The 13,845-nt window shown below is 46.7% G+C and overlaps 2 protein-coding genes and 1 long non-coding RNA gene across 7 annotated transcripts in view; 1 reads left to right on the forward strand and 2 right to left on the reverse strand.

The window, feature by feature from the left end:
* LOC135975324 (uncharacterized) overlaps positions 1–4,894 on the reverse strand; it is a 30,334-nt gene extending 25,440 nt beyond the window's left edge. The window contains exon 1 of the long non-coding RNA XR_010592245.1: positions 4,698–4,894. This is a non-coding gene — a long non-coding RNA (uncharacterized LOC135975324). The remainder of the gene's footprint in view (positions 1–4,697) is intronic.
* Positions 3,877–13,845, forward strand: part of MYBL2 (MYB proto-oncogene like 2) — a 40,568-nt gene continuing 30,599 nt past the window's right edge. For 2 of the 4 annotated variants that reach the window (XM_065565801.1, XM_065565802.1), the window contains exon 1: positions 3,900–4,198. Coding sequence is in view for 2 of the 4 variants with exons in the window: in XM_065565802.1 (XP_065421874.1) it covers positions 4,143–4,198 (56 nt within the window). In the remaining 2 variants the exon portion in view is untranslated. Of the gene's footprint in view, positions 4,199–13,845 lie in introns of all 4 variants that reach the window. The other 2 variants (XM_005295350.5, XM_005295351.5) reach the window with 2 other exon arrangements.
* LOC135975323 (uncharacterized) lies at positions 8,708–13,239 on the reverse strand. Of its 2 annotated transcripts, none has more exons than XM_065565809.1 (2): positions 13,101–13,239; positions 8,708–9,737 (listed from the first exon to the last, which is right to left on the reverse strand). In XM_065565809.1, the coding sequence occupies exon 2, from the start codon at positions 9,700–9,702 to the stop codon at positions 8,854–8,856; it is 849 nt and encodes a 282-aa protein (XP_065421881.1). In that variant the 5' UTR covers positions 9,703–9,737; positions 13,101–13,239; the 3' UTR covers positions 8,708–8,853. The 2 variants fall into 2 exon arrangements, with proteins under 2 accessions (XP_065421881.1, XP_065421882.1); XM_065565810.1 differs by lacking the exon at positions 13,101–13,239 and adding an exon at positions 12,172–12,288.

Below are 13,845 nucleotides of genomic sequence, written 5' to 3' on the forward strand. Positions count from 1 at the left end.
CGATGTCGACAGGAGATGCTCTCCCGTCGACTCCCCCACAGTTCTCGATCCAGTGGAGTACACGAGTTGACAGGAGAGTGATCTGTGGTCAATTTAGTGGGTCTAGATTGACCGCAGATGCATCAATTGCTGCTCAGGGATCCCGGGTAAGTGTAGACAAGCTCTGAGTTACTGCATAAAAACTGAAATTAAAGTGGAAGTGATTGATCTCTAATTGTACAAGGTGAGTGTAAAGCAAACAAAAAACCAAGAGCATAAATGGTGAAAAGGTTTAGCATTTTCCCAATGTTAATAACCAGCTACTTGTGTAAAGAGGGGCAAGGACATCTATTTTTCTTAATAGTTTTTAAACCTGTAAGTGGCACTGTACGAGAGCACCCCTTTCTTATTTATGTAACTGTGTATTATGCATCTGAGGCCCAAACCCACACAAGTAACCACCTCCTTTCTCCCCTCCTGTCTGCCATGCAGTCCATGATCCCTGGCACCTGTTTGTAGTCCTGGTCTGCCCTATCACTACCTTCAAAGTTGCTTCTTCTGAAAGGCCTTTTCATCTTTGTCCTCTTCTAGTGGTGTAGTGAAGATGAGTGAAAATCCTATTCTTTCTGCTGCTGCCCTGTGCTCCCTCCCCGCAACATGGGTGCTAAAACAACTTACACTGCTTGTCAGGAAGAGAAGCTAGCATTCTTTCCTGCCTAAAACACCTAGCATGCTGTTGACACTATGCAAATATGCACTATATGCTGCTGGCAGAAGTGGCAATTCCATTGACTTCATAGACTTACGCCAGCTATGAATATGGTTCCCAGCATCCTTTACTCTTTACACAAGGGTAGAACTTTTAAATTCCATAGTGTCCCCGTCTGCCCTAACAACTCTGTGGTGGTGGTGGAAGATTATCATGCTTGATCAGAAATCACATTTTTAAAAAAGGCTGCTGTGCTTTGTGTTTTTATAAACTTGTTACTCCGTTCACCCAAAACACTGGTTGGTACAATCCAGCTGAAGATTTATACAACCACCTTAAGCTTTCCAAGACTGTATCAATACCATTCACCAAACCATCACAGGCTCCAGCTGAACTAAACTTTTGCCCAATCCTACTGGTATTTAGGGAGTGATGGATAGCTCCAGTCTGTGCTGTTCTTCTGTGTTTATACTTCAGACTGTAAACAAATGCTTCCTTTAGAAAGCTTTTAAAAGGTGTTTTGCCACCTGTGCTTGTTTTTGCAATAATATGTTTTAGAAATAATAGTCAGCTGAGCGCTCTGAGAATGCAGAAAAAGCAGTGTGTGACTAACCCAAGAGCTAGGGTTTATCCTTCAGTATTTCTGGTGTCCCTGTTTGCATTGCTCATGGGCCTAAATTGAGGCATTTTCACTAAATTGTTATAACCTGCAGATTAAGCTTCCTAGGCTGATATGTAGATAGGGATAATAATGCACTTCTCTCCTTTTAAAAAAAGAACTAGCATCCATGGAGAGACATTGGCTCCTGGCCACCTCTACCAGGAATCCCTCCACTTACACTGAAATCTCATGATTATATAGTTCTTCCTTCTCATTTCATTCACCTAATAGAAGTTGAAACCATCATAGCTGTTTTGCTATGTGGATGGTGGTTTAAGAGTAGTAGCCAGTCAGAGGGCAGGGATTTGTAGTAGTAGAACTGCTGTAACCACTCTAACTTTGATTTTCACTAACTGTACAACATGCAACTCCCTATTTGTTAGATACTAATCACAGACAGGCTTCAGTGTAACAGGCTTTGTCTATTATACTTGCAAAAATCAGCCTATAATTCCGCACAAGCAGAGATTACTATGTAGACAGGATGTAGATGTTTTTCTACCTTGTCTTCTAACCCTCCTGAAGTACCTGAGCCCTGTGTACACTCAGGCCCTCATAGTCATGTGTTATGGATGTGATATATGCCTGTGTAAACATAGCCACAGAATAAGAAAATGCCTCCTTGCTGTAGTGAGTCAGTTACTGCACCCCAGCCTGATGCTTTGCTTGTAAAGGAGCATTGCAGAATAACCTGCATCACACCCACAAGGAAATTAAAATGAGTGCTGTTTTCAGAAACAGACTTCTCATTTCTACTCTTGTGGGGCCTACTGCATCACAGCCCCTTACATTAGCCTGAAGGAGTGTATTTTCTTCTTCATATGTTCCCACCTCTCTCCTTAGGGACCAAAGCAGGAGGTTGACTGTTCAGTTAGAAAAAGGTATGCTTTTTTCAGCTGTTAGCCTCTGATCAGTTTAACTGCTGGAGCATTCTCTCTTTTCAGTCGGGCTCGGTATACCCCAGCCATGATTCTGACTAAAGTGAGTGTAGTAACTTGGAGGTTTGACATGGGTAAGACCTACTGCAGATTAAATGACTATTTAAAGAGATCTTATACTTGGAGTCATCCAGGGAGTGGTGGCAGAGAACAAAGATACTGTTCAAGCTCACACCTGCTAAAGAACTCCATGGTCATGAATAAACTACCGTAAAATGTATTATCCCTAAAGCCATTCACAAGCAAGAATCAGTGCTGCTCTGTGGAACCTCCTCCCCATGCCAGTTTGCCAAACCTCCACCCTTTCCTCATACCTCTTCATCTGTCAAGGCCCAAATATAGGCTGCAGAGAATGCTGAATTCATCCATAATAAGGGACACCAAAATTATTCTTGCATAAAACTTAAAATGCTGTAGGTTTCCCTCTGTCAGTGTAAGTGACTATTTGTACTCTGTTTCTTGTGTCTGTCAGTTGATGAAAATTATTTACAATGAAAGTGAGAGGATACTAGACCGGTATGGAATGAAGGGAACTTTAGAAGTAGGATGAGAGGTGCCCCTGAAAACAAAGATCATGTGAGAAGTTCCTAAGAAACCTACTTCCTTCCACAAGGGCCATATGAAGTGATTACAGAAATAATACACCAAGCTACCTCAACTCTGTATGCCCCAGCACCTTCCTACATTGCAAAATCCTACTTCACAAGAGAAGGTGACTAAAAACTGCCCTAAGGTTAATCCTACATGAGAAAAGGCTTCAGCTGCTTTATAAACACTTAAAAGATGCTCTGACTTCTAAGCCAGGGGTTCTTAAACTTCATTGCACCGTGACCCCCTTCTGACAAAAAAAATTACTACGTGACCCCAGGAGCGGAGACCGAAGCCTGAGCCCGGGCAGCCAAAGCCCAAGCTCCACCACCCTGGATGGAGGGGGGCAAAGCTGAAGCTCAAAGACTTCAGTTGCAGGTAGGGGGCCTGTAGCCTGAGCCCTTCAGCCCTAGGGCCCCATTAAAATAGGGTCATGACCCACTTTGGGGTCCTGACCCATAGTTTGAGCTGAGAACCACTGTTATAAGTATTAAAGGACAGGACTCTGAGTCATGGGATCCAAGATCTATTCCTGGCTGTGTAAGTTAGGGAAACTTAAGAGAAGTGACTTGCCCAATCTGTAAAACAGAGATTTGAAGTGGGACCTGAAACCTTTTCTGGGGGTTGCATGCCCTTGAGCTAGCCACTTCCCCATCTGTAAAATGGGGATAATGATATTCCACTTCTCCAACCTGGCTTCTTTATGTAGATTGTAAATTCTTCAGGGACTATCTGTGTTATTACATAGAATTGCCAGGATTCCACAGCTACCCTTAGCAGCCTAATCCAGCGCTTAACTTCCCTTACAGCAAGACCTCTTTCCCCAATAGCTAACACATGTCCCGTACTGCAGATTAAGCCTGTTACTTCTCGTCTTATCTTCAACGGGCGTGTGGGTTGCCCGTCGCAGTGGGGACCCTCGCCAATACTGTGATTTGCAACAAGGGAAACAAGCCGTCGTCAACGCAGCCTCCTTCAAAGAGCAGAGCTGCTCTTTTGTCCTTGCCAGGCTCCCATAGAGCTCAGACTGTTTTTCTTCCTGCCTGAAGAGGGATCCGCAGCGGCCCGCCCCGCAGCCGGGCTGATTCTCCTTGCCCACGTGTAGGCATTTGCGGGTGGGGGGCGCCTTCTAAGCCGCCTCTGTGCCCTGGCCCGTTTTCTCGGGATGCCATGTCCATCCCGTCTCCTGGCCGGGCTTTGCTCTGGGCGGAGATAACGCAGGCACCTGGGCTCGCAGCACTTCAGCCTGCAGGATGCTGAACAGGTCATGGCTGCTCTCCTGCGGCGCTCCGCCACTCACACTTTCCCAGGGACACTGCTGAGGTAACTGCATTTTTCTTTTGTCCCCCGGCTGCATACGCTCATCTCCCCCCGTCCAGCTGCCCGGGGAGGGCGAGTGTTGTTCCGCTAGTGCCAGAGCGGAGAGAGTCTCCCACACACACAAGCCCCAGCCGCCACCAGGGTCTCCAGAGGAGGTTTCGGGCTTGTGCACGTGTTGTGCCGGCCCCGCTCTCGTGCGTGAAACGTGCAGCCCCCCTAACCCCAGAGAGGATGAAGCCAGGAGGGACGATGGGGACGGACTCCTCCGAGTGGGTGAATTCAATTAGTATCAACATTATTTCTCCGTCTCCTCCCACCCCCCGCAGAGATACAGCGGGATGCTCGTGCACACACACGTCCCACCCCTGAGCCGGTTCCCCTTGCTCCCGCACAAAGGGGCCGCTATCTCCCAGCAGGCACAAGACAACTTCAGAGTTTCCTCCTCGTCTATTTCCATCTCCCCCCGCCCCCCGCTATTCAGCCCCTCCTACGTGTCCTGTACCTGGAGTCAGCCAGGCCCTGCTCGGGTGGTGCAGTAGCGTCCCTTCCCCCGGCACGTCTTGGCTCTTTCAGTTCACAAACTAGGCAGCCCCCGCTAAGCCTGACTCCGGGGTAATCCTCTTTCGTGAGATCAGCCATCTTGCTTCTTTGTGTAAACGTCTTGCATCTCCCATGATGCTTTAGACCCGCCTTAAGGATGGATCAGTCTTGATGTAGTCAGCTGCTGTTAGGACAGTTACTTAACTGGGCACAGCGCCCCGACGGGCTGTACTCATGGCAGGTGAGCAGGGACCAAGTAGGGGAGAGATGCCAAGAGTCCAGAATAAGACTTTTAAATGTCTCTTAAGACAGAGAGAGACCTTAAATTCTGCCTTCAAATCAACCCGGCTGGTTTCACCTGCCAAAGTTACAGCTTTGGGGGTAATAGTTCACTTAGTGATATAGACAAAGGGGGGGGGGGGGATTCTTCCCCCAGTATGGAAGTACAACCCCACTAAATGGAATGTGGAACCCTACCGGCTCTGGTTTCAAATATCTAGGGTGCAAAACTGTTGCACAAAAGAACTCACAATTCACTACATTTTGCAGAGATGTGAAGTTATTCCACCTGCTAGCCTTGCTCAGGGTAGCCCAGCTTCCAGTTCAGGTGCCTACAGATTGCCCATCTAGAACTGTCATTTCGATGGCCAGAGGGTGCTTTATCTCCTCTCCCAAAGCGGGGTGTAGTGTTAATGACATTACCTAGTTGCTACCTTGAAGTGATGGACAAAGCGCTGTAGATTCTGAAATATCATACATGAATTTAAAGATGAAATGAATAAAGAAATAAGTATTTCCCATTTTAGAGGGGCAATCACTTTGCAATCTGTTAAACTGGGTTAAAGTAATTTCAGGTATTAACCTGCCCTTCCATCCCATCTGTTGTATAAGTGTGATCTGTCCCTTACTGCAGCACGCTTCTGTTCACTGTAGTTTCAGGGACTTATTAAATTTTATTAAATTTCCCTTATCAAAGTTTTTGGGTCAGTGGTAGTTTAAATAGTGGTTTAAAGGATGTGGAGCTTAATTTGACACTTAGGCCCAAGTCCACAAAGGTACTTTGATACCTAATGACAGGTTTCAGAGTAGCAGCCGTGTTAGTCTGTATCCGCAAAAAGAACAGGAGTACTTGTGGCACCTTAGAGACTAACAAATTTATTAGAGCATAAGTCCACGAAAGCTTATGCTCTAATAAATTTGTTAGTCTCTAAGGTGCCACAAGTACTCCTGTTCTTCTTTTTGATACCTAATGCAGTTTTGATGGCACAGAATTGCTGCTGACCACAGTAGGCACCTAAACTCACTAAGCACCTAAATTTTCAGGGTATGAATTAACTAAACCTCTATATTTCTGCCTCTAAGCACATGCACTACTGTCTTCCTTTAGACCAGATTACTGTACCCCTTTCAGGAATCTGATTGGTCTTGCATACCTCCAAGTTTAATCTCACAAAACTACTTGCTTACAAAAAAAATCAGACATAAAACTACAAAAGTGTCACAGCACACTGTTACTAAAATTGCATACTTTCATTTTTACCATAATAAAATTAATTAATTGGAATATAATTGTTTCAGTGCAGAGTATATAGAGCAGTATAAGGAAGGCATTGTATGAAATTTTAGTTTGTACTAACTTCACTAGTGCTTTTTATGTAGCTTGTTGTAAAACTAGGCAAATATCTCGATGAGCTGATGTACCCCTGGGGGTATGCAGAGGTCTTCCAAGGGGGTACATGTACCCCTGGTTGAGAACCACTGTTTCTAGGCAGCCAGATGCCTTCTTCCCATCAAAGCCCTAGAACACTGCACAAACTGGGGAAGACAGGCATTTGGTCACCTAAGTTACATGCAGGACCCAAGCCTGTAGGCAGTCGGTGAGCATGCCTACAGGATCACATCCTATTCAGAACCAACCAACCTTTATTTGGAGGAGGTGGTTATTCCCATTATGGCTTTTAACTCAGAGCATTCATTGTCTCTCTCAACCATTAGGGGGTGTGTGTATTTAAATATTCATCCACAGTGGAACTGTCCTTGGGCCAGAGAGAATGACTATAGCCCAGTGGTTCAGGCACCCGCATGGGAGGCAGGAGAGCCAAGGTCCAATGCCCCTGCTCCAGTCACTTTTTTCTTTTAAATCCACAGTGGAACAATAGGAAAGATTAAGGGAATCCTGCATCAGACTAACCCATAGCTCAGTAGTTAGAGCATCCTCCTGAGGACCCCCCTCCACCCCTTCCCAATTCAAATTCTTTCTCCCCCCTGGCAGAGAGAGGGGAATTGAACTCAAGTCTCCTCTATCTCCCCCCCAGTGCTCTACCTACCAAACTAGGCATCAAGGTGGCATCACTTCCTCCTCCAGCTATTGGGTGGAGCAAGGCATATGACTAACTTATTTCCACCAGAAATGCCCTAGGTGTCTAAACCCCCTCATGCCAGGCAGCTGCTTCCCAGCTGTAGATTGGAATCAGAGAGATTGGTATCTATGCATTTCTGAGAGAAAGAAGGGCTTAGTATATAGCCCTCTCATCACAGGTGGTGGAACCATTTGTATGGGGTGTGTGTATGCGCACGCTAAGAGCTATATAACCAAACTGTAAACCCTGTATATAATGGAAACTACTTCAAGCCAGGGGGTGCTGCAGCACCCCTAGTTCCAGCACTTATGCCTCATGTCACTCTCCCCCTGGCTAGTTCAGGCAGCTCCACCCCTTGTACAGTGGCTTGTGGGGCTCATTCTTAGGTGCCCCTCTCTCTACATTCATTGTATAGGGAGGCTAGGGGCCAACTTGGCTTTATGGATCAGTATTGTTCCTGTGATTTTCTAAGCATCTAAAAAGCGAAGTGTTACAACAGCGAGAGTCACAAGGCCTAAATCCCTTCATGGAGCCACCCCCCCCCTAGTGACTCAGCCAATTAGTTTAGGCTAGGTTGAAAACAGGCTCATGTTTCAAATGAGCTGTTCTCTTCCTCTAAAACAATTACTTCTAAGTAGTGTCTTGTTGGGAGATTTAATCTACAATTAGTTACCGATAATTACTGGTTTTAGATTTAGATTCCTACTTGGGCTCCCATGCAGAAACTCACAAGTCTATGTATCCTTTCTGTGTGTGCGCTGTATGCTCCACTCTGCTATGAATGTAGGTATAGTGCTACTCCCTGAACTCTGACCTAATCCAGCCTTCCTGTGTAGTTTTGTGTAGCTGTTAGAGTAACTAGTTGACTGGTCTTTCCACAATTCCCCCCCCCCCCCGGTCAATTAAGTTAGGATCTTGTATTGTCACATATTCTAGTTCATGTGCTTTATTTTTGAAGCTTCTTGCATGATAGGCACACTTAACCTGCAAATGACTCTATTTGTTTAACAGTTGGCTGCTTTCCCCCATAAATTACCAACGGGAACATGCACCTACACCTGAGCTGAAGGAGAGCAATAGCATTGTGTTCCCTCAGCAAAAGGAACAGAGGGTCTCACTACCTTGAGGCATGCCAGCTGACCAGTAGTAATAGCTATGCACAAGATGGAGTTCTTCTCTTTATTTGCACACTACAAACAATTAAAACAGGAGAGTTTTACAAAGCAGTCTGGTCACTATGAAGGTCACAAATTAAGTTCAGTGCTGTTGAACAAGAGTCAACATCCAATCAATTTAAAAGACCCACCAAGGTTATCTAGGAATTCAGAACAGCTTCCTCCACCCAGTAGTGCCCCACCAAGTTTCCACCCTAGATTTTTTTAAGGGGGCAGGGGGGGAAGAAAAGAGAAGGGAGAAAGAGGGTAAAAAGCCCTTCCCCAGGTGGAGAGGAGAGGGCATTGTGCTTGCAGCAACAGAGCCTCACCCAGGATGGTTCCCACCATTTGCAGCTGAAAACTATTTGTTAAAGAGTCTTCAGAGATTTGCCATCAGGTGAGCTAGTTTCCTGGACACAGATAAACACCCGACTGTAGTCAGGCTTTATACACCAACCTCTTGTGCAGCAGACACCCTGACCCATGCATCACTTACATTTGCACGATGCAGAGCACATGCACTACCAGAGAGAGTCCCAAGTAATGTTGTCAGAGAGCTTAGTGCTTAGCCTGATGGCTTTGGCCATCGACCACTGAGCTAAGCTCACTCCTTTCCTTTCTCATTTGAGCAGTTTTGATTTTTGTGGCCCATTTGGCTTGTCACCCCATCTGTCATCAGAGAGGGGATTGCAAAGTCAAATGGCTTCATGCAGTGAGCAATAGTTAAGGGCTCTGGCTCACTCCCCTGGGTATCATAACTGAGAGACCTGAAGGGAGGAGCATAAGGTCTCTTGGTAGCTGCACCAGGCCAAGCCAAAGCAATAGCAAAGACAGATTTCTCCAGAGATGGGGTATCTGGTTTCAGAGAGCCCAGTGACCTCAGCTCTTCTACACTTACATCCAGAGAAAGAGTGTTGTCTGGAGGGGCTTGAATCTCAGAGATCTCCCAGATGGGTGGAGGTGGCTTCCTGAGACTGGAGAAGTCAGTTATCTCAGAGCTTTTAGAGAGCAAGTTCTCCATTGATTTGGGGTGCTTTTCTTCCTTGCATGGTGTGGAGGACTTGGCAGCACAAAATACATCTATTATGGAGTTGGCTCTGCTGTTGGATTCAGAAGCCACACTAGACAAGTCAAAGGCAACTGGAACACTGGGGGTCTTGCAGAAGGAAGCAAGACCATCACAAAGGCCCTGGGTCACACAATTCAGGTCACCCTTCACACAACTGCTCAGAGACTCTGGCCACTTGAGGACAAGCTGAGAACTGCCTTTTGTTGTGTTCTCCAAGTCAAGGATGCCATCCCAGGCATCTGGTTTAGAGGTACTGTCAGTCTCCAAGTAGTAGCTGATGCCTGGAGAAAAGTTGATGCAGCTGGAAGCACCTGCCACAAACCCATGTTCCAAGATCTCCTTTAACGTCACAAGGTTGGTACTGCTCCTCTGGGCGGAAGACATCACAGGATCTCCAAACTGTGTCACTCAGTCTTGTTCTGTTGGATGCAGCAGAGACACTTTGTGAGTAAAGGAAGCCTTGACAGAGGGAAAACAACTTATCCTTCACCAGAGTCCTAACTCTGGGCTTGTCTAGAGTAGAGAGCGTCTGACTACTTTAACTATCCCCCTGTATTGTTAAAGCAGCCACCCCACAATATGGATGTAGTTATACCAGAGACTTTACACTAGTAGGCCTGTTTCTGATTCAGGAAACAAAATAAGCTCTGATAGAAGGCACCTTTATACCAATACAGCTGCAGCCATACTGGTTATACCAGTATAACTGTACTGCTTAGAAACCCACACACCCCTGACACCAGTAGAACAGTAGCATAGACCAGGCCTTAGAGTAGCTTTTCCATCTTTAAACATGCAAGCTCAAGGATGAGGCAGGCATTTGACATTAACTAGGTTACTATAAACCAGAGGTGGGTAAACTATGGCCCACAGGCCACATCCGGCCCCCAGGACCCTCCTGCCCAGCCCCTAGGCCACCAGCCCCTCCCCTGCTGTGACTGCTCCCCCACAGCCTCACTCACTGCGCCCCTGGTGCAATGCTCTAGAGGCAGCAGCAGAGCTGCAGAGCCGCAGCCTGACCTGGTGCTCTGTGCTGCATGGTGGCATGGCTGGCTCCAGCCGGGCTGCCTGTCCTGGTGCTCTGGGTGGCACGGCTGTAGCACCACCAGCCACTGGTGGTCCAGGCAATGCAGTAAGGGCGCAGGGGGGTTGGATAGAAGGCAGGGGTGGTGGGTCAGGGGGAAGGGATGTGGATAGGGGTCAGGGCAGTCAGAGGGCAGGGAAAAGGGGGGGTTGAATGGGAGCAGGGGTTCTGGGGGGCAGTCAGGCATGAGAGGGGGTTGGATAGGGTGGTCAGGGGACAGGGAGAAGGGGTGGTTGGATGGGGCAGTCAGGAAGAGGGGGGATGGATGGGGCAGTGGGAGGGCAGTCGGAGGGGTCTGGGGGCGGTCAGGACAGGGAGCAGGGGGGTGGGGGATGGATGGGAACAGGGAGGCTGAATGGGGCAGGAGTCCCAGGGGGCCAGTTAGGGGAGTCGGATAAGGGGCAGGGGCCAGGCCACACCTGGCTGTTTGGGGAGGCACAGCCTCCCCTAACCGGCCCTCCATACAATTTCAGAAACCTAATGTGGCCCTCAGGCCAAAAAGTTTGCCTGCCCCTTCTATAAACCCACCTTCCTCATTTATATTTCCAACCAGCATTTAAAGCTTTCAGTTGGTTTTGAAACAGCGCCCATTGCCAATCCTTGCAGCACTGGCAGACAGAGGTCATCTGAGTAGATGACTAGAAGCCAGGAGAACAAAGGGATAGTCTTGGCTTGGACAAAAACTCCCACATTGAACTGAACAAGAGCGTTAAGCCTCATCTGCAATATGGGAGCAAGACTTGTTTCCCAGGGGTGTCATTAGGCTCGACTAATTAGTGTTTGTAGAATTAATTAAGATTTACATGGATGGTACTAGATAGAGAGGTAGAGGTTGTTAACAGGTTGGAAGCTTGGAAGGTGTGAAGAATGTAAACAAGTGGTACCACTGTCCTGCCGGCTGGTCATTTCTAGCATTAGGTTCAGGAGCATCAGCTGTAGCTAGCAAAGCTCATCTAACATGCTTTTTACCCCACAAACTCATACTGCTTTGGTTCCTCTTTAAGGGTTGGCTTTGAATGGCTCCAGTCCTCATGTCCCTCCATTCTTCTAAGCAAAGTGAGACAAAAGAGAGGGGACTCCTCAGACCACCTACAGAGGAGAGCCCACTTTCTGTCATTTGGGGTTTGATGTTAAAGACCATTTAGCAGTTCCCTGTGCTTCCTACTGTAGTAGGCTCTCACACACCACTGGGGCTGCTTGCTACATGGTTACCCTTCAACAAACATTTGTAGCTCTTCTCCCACCACTCTAGACTAGAGAGACCAGACCAGGAATTCCCATGTGCTAGCTAGGGCTTTTCATCTGGCCATGTGTATTTTAGGGACAGTGTGTCCCTTGAGGGACCAAGCCAACTTTAAGATAACATTTGTCTGGAAGCTTTGTACTAACAATAGTTTACACACAACACCTAAGATGATCAGCTTTCTTCAGCTAGAAAGAAGCTTTCTATTCCCCTGGCATTGACTAGACAAAGCAATGCGCTGTCATGCACATCTGTTACCAAAGAGGCCTTTGGATAAGGGAGCAGAAAAATCCCTTCTAAAGAGGTTAAGATTAAAGCCTCAAGTCACACTGTACCAAAGGCTGGAGCAGGAACTGGATTTTTTTTTTTTTTTTTAACATACTCAAGCTTCAAAACAAACACACCCCACATTCAATGGACAGTGCCCCTTTAAGGGCAGCTCAGTATTCAACATATCAGCTTAGATGACAAAGCTGAAGTCCTCCAGTGGGATAGAGGGGCAGAATACATGGGAAAGGGCAGTCACCTGAACTGCTGCTCAGTGGGGATTTGGGAGAAGTCACTCAAGGAAGATCTCATTGCTGTTCCCCAGAAGCTATGCACTATCCTGGCCTCTGGAGTGGTCGAGCACAAACAGGCATTATGGGCTTGATGCAGAAGTTTCTGGCTGGGTTCTCTGGCCTGTGTTATGTGGCAGATCAGACTGGATGATCATGATGGTCCCGTCTCGCTTTACAATCTGAAATTCTATGTTGGATCTTTAGCACAGACAAAGCCCTGATTCAGATAGTCCAGGGTTGGGCTTTAGTCCTAGTGATAAGTCCACTAAGAATATTAAACCAAGATGTGGTGTACATGCACACCCGAGACTGCTGTTGAAACAGATTGTGACAGGGCAAGGAAGAAGAATAAATGTCCTAATACAGTTCTTTCTCACCAGCCATGAAATCAGGAGCGCATTAAAAATTACACACTAGCCAGCTATTATTCCTGTTCAAAGAGGACACTAAAGTCTCTGAATTTTGGACGCTGACAGCTTATAGAACAAGCTTTCTTTATTTTTAAGCCCTCATCTTGCAAGTGATTGGGGCCAGATAAATCTCACTAATCAACATATTATATATTCTCTGTGTACCCAGTCCACAGGCTGTGCTTACAGAGAAGCTCACTCTAGTCAGTAGAGTGATACACCCAACTGCAGTATCATCATCATTAGCCTTATTTTTGACAACACTAGTTTGTTTCCATATTTCTTCTACCTCACACCCACATATAGGTGGGCCTTACACAGTCAGTGGGTGGGAGAGAAAAGAGAAGTGCTTTTAAGCAGCAGCAGGAAAAGGGCACAAGACACAGAAGATGGGGTAGGGAGGCAGCAGGTGCATGCATAAACCAAACCACTAATATTTGAAAAATAACAGGAGGGAAGAAGAGTCCCTTCCAGGAACTACTCACCTCTTGTTTCTACTGAAATTCTCACCAACCCCTACTCCTATACTGCTGTGCAATGATGCTGCTTTTATAGCACTGGTAATTAGCTAGCAGGCCCTTGTCGTTTCCTATTAAGCTAATTTGGGAGGAGGCAGATTTTCAGCTTGATGGTGATGATACTGTCAACAACCAACCTGAAGCTGCTTTGGGTGGAGGTTGCCCATCAGTCCTGCAGAGACCTGCACACATGCTTAGCTTTATGCATGTCAGTTAATAGTCCCATTGAACTCATTGGGGTGCTTAAAGTTAAACATAAGTTTCTGCAGGACCAGAGCCTGTAAGCAGAGGGAATCCTATATCAGAATTGCATCAATAACGCAATATTTTTGCAGGGTTTATATTTAGCCTGTCCACTTAGTGCTGTTATAGACTTCTTGGGGAGACACTAATTCACAGAAATCAAGCATCAGAAATAAGAACCGATTGTGAGAGCTGGTTGGTAGCGAACTCCTGAGTGCTATGCACAAAAAATAGAAATAACCCCAACACACACACAGCTGCTGGAGTAGCTCTGGACCAGATAACTGTGCCCATGCAACTCTTTTTGTGAGGAGCAACAGTGCCATCTGCTGGCAATGGTTAGTTCTGTGTAAGTATGTGCTCCCAAAGGAGATAAACCTACAGCACCAGGCCACTCAAACGTTTTCCTTGGGGAGCCCACATCTCAATGGAGAGATTGTCTTGTGAACACCTCTTCTCACCTTTGGAA

The sequence above is a fragment of the Chrysemys picta genome, chromosome 13 (assembly GCF_011386835.1).
Source record: "Chrysemys picta bellii isolate R12L10 chromosome 13, ASM1138683v2, whole genome shotgun sequence".
In the NCBI taxonomy this organism is placed as follows: Eukaryota; Metazoa; Chordata; order Testudines; family Emydidae; genus Chrysemys; species Chrysemys picta.

Excerpts from the sequence above, each read along its gene's own strand:
- LOC135975323 (XM_065565809.1), bottom strand. The coding sequence starts at position 9,702 with ATGTCTTCCGCCCAGAGGAGCAGTACCAACCTTGTGACGTTAAAGGAG.